The sequence below is a fragment of the Solanum tuberosum genome, unplaced genomic scaffold (assembly GCF_000226075.1).
Source record: "Solanum tuberosum cultivar DM 1-3 516 R44 unplaced genomic scaffold, SolTub_3.0 scf00184, whole genome shotgun sequence".
Taxonomy (NCBI): Eukaryota; Viridiplantae; Streptophyta; class Magnoliopsida; order Solanales; family Solanaceae; genus Solanum; species Solanum tuberosum.
Window position 1 is genome coordinate 644,666 of NW_006239109.1, and position 7,797 is coordinate 652,462.

At 34.6% G+C, this 7,797-nt stretch overlaps 3 protein-coding genes across 3 annotated transcripts in view; 2 read left to right on the top strand and 1 right to left on the bottom strand.

Annotated features, from left to right (window-relative positions):
- LOC102594356 (serine carboxypeptidase-like 13) overlaps nucleotides 1-210 on the bottom strand; it is a 13,633-nt gene extending 13,423 nt beyond the window's left edge. The window contains exon 1 of the mRNA XM_015312055.1: nucleotides 97-210. Coding sequence (XP_015167541.1) covers nucleotides 97-210 — 114 coding nt within the window. The remainder of the gene's footprint in view (nucleotides 1-96) is intronic.
- Nucleotides 211-633: 423 nt separating this feature from the next.
- LOC107061976 (UDP-glycosyltransferase 79B11-like) lies at nucleotides 634-1,778 on the top strand. Its single transcript, XM_015312073.1, has one exon. It carries the CDS (start codon nucleotides 762-764, stop codon nucleotides 1,143-1,145), a length of 384 nt encoding a protein of 127 aa, XP_015167559.1. The 5' UTR covers nucleotides 634-761; the 3' UTR covers nucleotides 1,146-1,778.
- A 746-nt stretch (nucleotides 1,779-2,524) lies between these two features.
- Nucleotides 2,525-3,766, top strand: LOC107061972 (UDP-glycosyltransferase 79B6-like). The gene has a single exon (XM_015312056.1). The coding sequence runs from the start codon at nucleotides 2,525-2,527 to the stop codon at nucleotides 3,764-3,766; it is 1,242 nt and encodes a 413-aa protein (XP_015167542.1).
- Nucleotides 3,767-7,797: the final 4,031 nt, after the last annotated feature.

Sequence of the window (7,797 nt, forward strand, 5' to 3'; positions counted from 1 at the left end):
TTTACTATTATTTTTCTTAAATTTTTTCTTCTTAGGCTTCAAAGAAGTATTTTTGTGAGTTTCAAGACTAGCATTACTTGAAGTGATTAAATTTACCTTCGCCGTGATGTTGCTATCTTCTTTTTGTAAAAGTGCATCTTGGTCCTTTGCCTCTTCACCATCGTACTTTTCCACTTTTTCATGATGAGAAATAATTTCACCATCATCCATGGAGGTGTCATTAACTTTATTAGGATTCTTCTCAGTTAACACATAAGAGAAACATTGAGAAGACTTAAGTAGAAAAGTACTTTACCCTTTTCATCTTTTGAAATGGTTACCATTGAATCGAAATGGCTTGTTAAGGTCTCCCATCTTGACATCCGCAATTTTTTCAATTGTAGTCATTCTGAATACTCCTTAAAATTGTTAGTGAAAACTTACAGGATAACAAAATACAAGATTACAATTGAAAATAAATATGAAGAAAATAAATCTCTTCAGGCTGAGGAGCGGATATCTCGCGCTCTTTAAGGAGATTCAAGCCCACTGCAGCAAATGTTTTCAAGAAATACCTCCCTTTAACTAATAAGAACTCTCTTTCAAATACGCTATCATGCATTATATAGTGTGCTTTCCAATTTCATTCTGCTCTCTAAAGATGTGGTATCTATCTCCCTCCAGGTTACCCTTCTACTACTGTGGTGTTGCGTGAAAGTGAAGCTAAGCTGTTATCATTTTTATATCATGAATATGGCAAGGGGGTGACATTTCAAGAACGAATGAAGGGATTTTCACTATGTGATGCAATAGCTGTGAAAACATGTAGAGAGATTGAAGGAATCTTTTGTGACTACGTAGCAACACTACTTGAAAAGCCAGTCCTTTACATTGGACCTGTAATTCCCGAGCCCAAAAAGGAGCAACATGAATTATCAAATTGGCTCGAGAAATTCGAACAAGGATCAGTAGTGTTCTGTGCATTTGGGAGCCAAATGATTCTTGAAAAGAAACAGTTTCAACAACTTGTTTTAGGCTTTGAACTGACTGAGTTACCATTTCTTTTAGTTGTTAAGCCACCTCAAGGGACAAATTCAGTAGAAGAAGCCTTGCCAGAGGGATTCAAACAAAGGGTTCAAGAAAAGGGATTGATTCTTGATTGTTAGGTGCCACAATTGAAGATTTTAAGACACAAATCAGTTGGTTGTTTTGTGACTCACTGTGGTTATGGGTCGATGTGGGAGTCTTTGGTGCTGTGTGATTGTCAATTGGTACTTTTGCCAAGGCCTATTGATCACATTTTTACTGCTAGGCTTATGGGACAACACCTTCAGGTTGGTGTAGAAGTGGAGAAGGATGAAAATGATTTGTTTACAAAGGAGAATTTGTGCAAGGCTGTGAAATGTGTGATGGATAAAGATAGCCAAATCGGTTGTTTAGTGAAAGAGAATCATAGGAAATGGAAGGAACTTCTTTCGAGTCCTGGATTCATGAGTAACTACATTGATCACTTCATTCAAGACTTGCATGGACTTCTAGTTGAAAAGACCTAGATGAAGTTACGAGAAGTGGATCGACTGTTGAAGTTACGGGGTTGGCAGAATCTAGTGTATTCATGTTAAGAAATTTACTTTATATGTATGAATAATCTACCCCTAACCAATTGTTGTCCTGTTTTGAAATTCAGAACCCATAAACTTAAAATGTATCTAATGATGTTACTTGCATTTATTAGATGTTTTATGTGGTGTTTAGGAGTCCTACACATTTCCTTCAAATTTAGAACCCTTTTTTGTTAACATTTATAGACTTCTGAACACTCAAATTACTTCTATCGTATGAAAAATGGCTCATAAATATTTTTTATTCATCTTTTGAGCTAAATATATCTTATTTATCGTATGAAAAATGGCTCATAAATATATGTTTTATGTGCTACTGCCTATGCTAGAGCTTAGAGGTTAGATAAAAGTTATTGATTGTTGGCTCTTGGCTGCTGCCTGCTACTACATTCAATTCGAACATTTTGCTAATTTTGTTCTCATTTAAATGCATTTGCACTGAAATAATCATATAAGAAACATCCAACTGAATTAGTTTGATTTGGTGTTTGGTGTACATCTTTTCAAAATCAATAAAAAAAAAAGAATGAAATGCCCACCCTTATTTTGTTGAATGAGTCCTTTAAACGCAAGCTGATTAGATGTGTGGAATAGAGGAATCGTACGTATCTATTAGTGCAGCTGGCTACCGTTAAGAGATTAAACTTTCAGATAAAACTAAATGGCTATCAACTTCTCATCAATTAAATCAGCTCTGAATATAGCTATATGAGGTCATTTGGTATGCAGAATTAAAATTATATGCTTTGAATATAGCTACTAAATGAGCTCTAAATGTAGCTATATGAGGTCGTTTGGTACGCCAAATTAAAATTATACTATATTTTGGTAGAAGTTATAAATTTACCTCAACCTCCTGAGATAAATTGAATAAACTGAAACAGAGGTAGCAATTCATCAGAGGCAAAGAAGAAGAAAAAAAGATGTCAAAGCTTGAAATAGTGATGTTCCCATGGTTTGCTTTTGGACACATGATTCCATGTATGAATCTATCAAATGAACTTGCAAAAAGAGGTCACAAAATCTCATTCTTGTTTCCCAAAAATGCTAAAATTAGACTTCAAAAACTCAATCTTTACCCAAATCTCATCACATTTTACAAACTGACAATACCTCATGTTGATGGCCTTCCATATGGAGCAGAGACTACAGCTGATGTTCCTAAATCATTGGAGAGTCTATTAGCAACAACTTTTGATGAATTGTATGATGAAATCAAATCTTTTCTTCAAAATCTAAAACCCCATTTCGTTTTCTTTGATATTGCTTATTGGATTCTTGATTTAGCACGAGAAATTGGGGGTATCAAGACTCTGTTTTGCACTGTTTTTAGCCCTGCTGCCGCATCTATACCATTTGTTAAGTCACCAGATAAGACGGCATCAACCGCAGCTGAGCTAGTAAAGCCACCACTAGATTACCCTTCTACTACTGTGGTGTTGCGCGAAAATGAAGCTAAGTTGTTATCATTTCTATTTCATGAATATGGAAAGGGGGTGACATTTTACGAACGAGTGAAGAAGGGAATGACAGGATGCGACGCAATAGGTATGAGAACATGTAAAGAGATTGAAGGAACCTTTTGTGACTACATAGCAACACATTCTGAAAAGCCAGTCCTTTACACGGGACCTGTTCTTGCTGAACCGACAAAGGGGCCTTTAGAAGAACATGGATTATCGGATTGGCTCGAGAAATTCGAGGCAGGATCAGTAGTGTTTTGTGCATTTGGGAGCCAAATGATTCTTGAAAAGAAACAGTTTCAACAACTCGTTTTAGGCTTTGAACTGATTGAGTTACCATTTCTATTAGTTGTTAAGCCACCTGAAGGGACAAATTCAGTAGAAGAAGCCTTACCAGAGGGATTCAAAGAAAGGGTTCAAGAAAAGGGACTGATTCTTGATTGTTGGGTGCCACAATTGGAGATTTTAACTCACAAATCAGTTGGTTGTTTTGTGACTCACTGTGGTTATGGATCGATGTGGGAGTCATTGGCACTGTGTGATTGTCAATTGGTACTTTTGCCAAGACCTTTTGAACACACTTTAATTGCAAGGCTTATGGAACAACAACTTAAGGTTGGCGTAGAAGTACTGGAGAAAGATGAAAACGATTTGTTTACAAAAGAGAATTTGTGCAAGGCCTGTGAAATGTGTGATGAATAAAGATAGCCAAATTGGTTGTCTTGCGAAAGAAAATCATAGGAAATGGAAGGAACTTCTTTCAAATACTGGCTTCACGAGTAATTATATTGACAACTTTGTTGACAGTTTGCATGCACTTCTCGTTGAAAACACCTTTCACCTAGATTAGCGGCAAAAATGAGTAGGTGTGAATAATTCATGCCCAATCAATCGTTATCCTGTTTTTTAAATTCAGAATTCATAAATTTAAAATATTATATTTGAATAAATATATTTTACTAATATTGTCATAAATATAATGATCATCTAATATTGACATTTTTATTAAAAGTTTAGTTTGGTCTTTGATTACATCGGAATTTTAAGTTTCATTGTATCTTGGATATTTTATCAGAATTTTAAGTTTCATTGTATCTTGGATATTTTAATGTAGTATTATGAGTTATACACCTTCCTTCATTTTTTACTACCTCAAGAAAAATACCATCGAGAATTACTGATACGTTTGTTATATCTTATAACATGTATTGTGTTAGTAATGCTCCAACCTAGTATGATTAAGATAAAAACTCTTATGATTATTTTCTGAACCATCTAAATTACTATTGTTGACACCCAATTTCAGACCTCCACAATATATATTAATTATCGAGTTTCTTAAATTTCGAACGACTTGAAATAATTAGTTTTAGAACATTCAAAAATTTCAAGTTATTTTAGTCGCTTTTATAATTTTTAAGTAATATATATGTTTTGTATAATTTTGTATATAATTAGTATATATTTTATAAATATTGCGAAAATCATCTCAAAAAGATTCTAATTTTAGTAAGTATTTTATTAAATTAGTTTAGTTTAACTTATGGTTTTAATTTTGAGTCAGTTAAGTTTAAATGAGTTTGTTATTTCATTTCGTTGAGATTAAGAAGCTCGTCAATTAATTTATATTAATTCGTCTCGTTTAAAGTTTTGACCAAATTCTTCGATTGAATTTGATTTGGTTACGATTGAAAGTTACATGGACAATTATTCTTTATCAATTTATCTCAACCAATTAAAGGGCCAATTTTGGGCCTTCTATGTTGCATGACCAACAGCCCATCTCATCTTTTCCCAATTCCCATTCCATTAATTTCCATTAGTTCCCAGCTAATTAATCCAACCGACACAACCCACTAAGAACCCATTTTTCCACTCCCAATTGTCAGCCCAATACAATATACAATACATACAATCATTCCCAGCCCACCGACATACAACATACAATTATAACAACTTACAACCAACAACACTAAACCGACAAACCCCGACCCACATTTTAAACCCCCACCCGGCCCTTTCTAATTCACAAAAGAAAATTAGAAGAGATTTCCAGCAGCCCCAACGTTCTAAAACAACTAGCGGACGGCGTCTTCACAATTTCTGTCAAATTAGACGGAAAGCGGTAGCGGCATCAGTGTGCAGAAAGCGTACACTGTGTGCTTTGTCTCCTTCCTCAGATGTCCCTCTCAGTTTCGTACTAGTAGCAGCAACACACGGCTGTCCCCATTTCCTCTTCCGGAATGGGGACGAAATTTCAGAAAAAGGGTGTTTCCCTTAATTGGTGAAAGGAATTGGGAGTTTGAAATTGGGGTTGGCCTCAATTTCTATCCGTTTTTCCCTCCACATTCCGAACCGGAACTCTGGTCTATAATTACCCTCTTTTCCATTCACTGTAAGGGGGAGAAAAAATTGGAAAAGGGTAAAAAATTTTGAGTCAAGAAAAAGGGAAAAGATTGAAAAAGGGTGGAGTTTTTATCGATATACGGACGTAGAGAGAAAATGATATACGAAAATATAGATATATAAGGGATACAAAAATAGCAAGGAGGACGATTTTTTATCCTTTCTATTGTTATTCGCTTTGCTTGTTTATTGGGATTTTTTCGAGGTCCAAGCTTGTGGTGGGGGAAGCTCGCATCTTTGGCTCATTCGGTCTCCATTTCGCTGCCATCGAAAAGGTAAACTTCACTTTGATCTTAGCTCATTTTGGTTGATGTTTGTGTGAGAGTTGAAGGTTTCTATTGACTCTCCTCCCATTCATTCGAATGCTTCAGTTTTGTTTGAGTTACTGCTAATGTCTGATAAAAGATTTTCGTATCACCAGTTGGTGTTTTAGTTGATTGAAGCGTGGAGTATATTTATGTGTGTGATTTTTGCCCAGAATGCCGTGATTAATGGTTTAGCTCGCCTCTGATTTTTATGACCAAAGTTTATTTCCTGGTTCTTGTTTGGCTGCTGTTAATGGCGCTTTTCTTCTAAAAAATGGCGGTGGAATCTTAAACTAGCTAGTATGAAAGTTGCTTGTCGTTTTTTTTTTAGCTATATTTTGTTGATGTAGTCACTATTTTCTCCCCATTTTGAATTTTCGAACTGTCTTGCTGTCCAACATGCTTTGTTTAAATCGAGTTTATGTCATCATTTTGTTTAAATTTAAATTCAAAGTGCTCACCATTTGTAATTGAGTTATGAAATGCAAGGTTTTGATTTTTCTTTAAGATACAACTTGTTGCAATTCTTGTTTTCTTTCCAAGTCATTGCATATTTCTTTTCTTTCTGAGCATCTTTGCGGATTGGCATACACATGCTCTTAACCTCTTTCGATGTCTGGATCTGTTAAAGAATCGCATAAGAATATCAGTTTAGTATGTGTTGCTCACCTTATTTGGTCGCTAAATTCGTTAAGAAGATTGTTAAATAGCACGTTCAATATTCTAAAAAATAAATTCATTATTGCCTCCCCATCCACTACATGGAATATGATCCCTATGTTCATTAGTATAGCTGTTGGTCCAACCTTCTATTTTTATTTTATTTTATTTTTCTTTCTTATTTCATATAACTGATCCAATGATTACTTATTTACTATTTTGGTTTTAACTTGGTTAAGACTTGTATCATCGCTCTTGTTGTTATTTCTTTTGATGACTCATTTGCATGCTTGAAGTAATATAATTAATGCACCATTGACCTTAACACTTGGATAAGTTTGGAGCAGTTGATTGGTTTTATTCCATTTTTTAGACTATATACGTCTTCCCTGCTTTGGTTGATTAAAGTAGTGGCCTCTTTTATATTGTTTTATGTTATCTCATTAGTTTATTATTATTTATTCCATGTCTCTTTCATTTGGCTAATTTGTTTCTCTTTTTCTGTATCATGTGATTTCGTATGGAGTCTGAGTTGGATTCAAATCCTATACCTTTTCGCACTTCGAATCGGGCTATGAGGGCCCAATTTTCTTTTTTCTTTTGAGTCAGCCAGCCATAGCAAATCGAAGAATAGATCCCCAAAAAAATTCGGTGTACAGGTGTTCGGAGCATATATACAAGATTGTGTACACTAGTATACATCTAGTGTATACAAAAGAAGGGAAATGGACCCAAAGGTCCGCTCTTAATTCCAAATTGTATTTTGTTATTTTTGGGCCTAAGCCGACTTATCTATTGTCTTGCTAGAATCTAGGACAGGTGGAATTGGGTCTAAGGTCCAAAGAAAAAAAACATATATTTCTTTTTATGTTAGTTTAAGACAGGTACATGTGATTCAAATGGGTCAAAGGCCCAAAACAAAAAATGGACTCAAATATTGGCCCAGGCGGACAGAAAAACCAAACTTGGGCCCAAATCCCTCTCCCTCTTTGTTTTATTATGCTCCCTTACTTGTTAGTATTTGCCGTAATTTTAAGGTTGGAAAATTTAAATCCCCGAAAGATGTCTATTTTCGCTTTAAAAGAAAATTAACTAAATTAGCCATCCCTTAACAAGATTTAAAGAAATAATTTTATAAGATAGCTCCATTAGATAATATTTCTCTTTTTCCCCTTTAAAATGGTTCTAACTATAAAAATTGCTCAAATCAAATTAAGTTAAATTATTTTAGCCAAATAAATTAATTGTCGGATAACCGCATTAGCGGATATTCCAGGTGCTTTAAAAACCTTCCTAGAATATTAATAGGAACCTCGAACCCCTCTTTAAATATTTTCAATCGATTTCCTGTTTTTTATCGTT

Excerpts from the sequence above, each read along its gene's own strand:
- LOC107061976 (XM_015312073.1), top strand. The coding sequence starts at position 762 with ATGAAGGGATTTTCACTATGTGATGCAATAGCTGTGAAAACATGTAGA.
- LOC107061972 (XM_015312056.1), top strand. The coding sequence starts at position 2,525 with ATGTCAAAGCTTGAAATAGTGATGTTCCCATGGTTTGCTTTTGGACAC.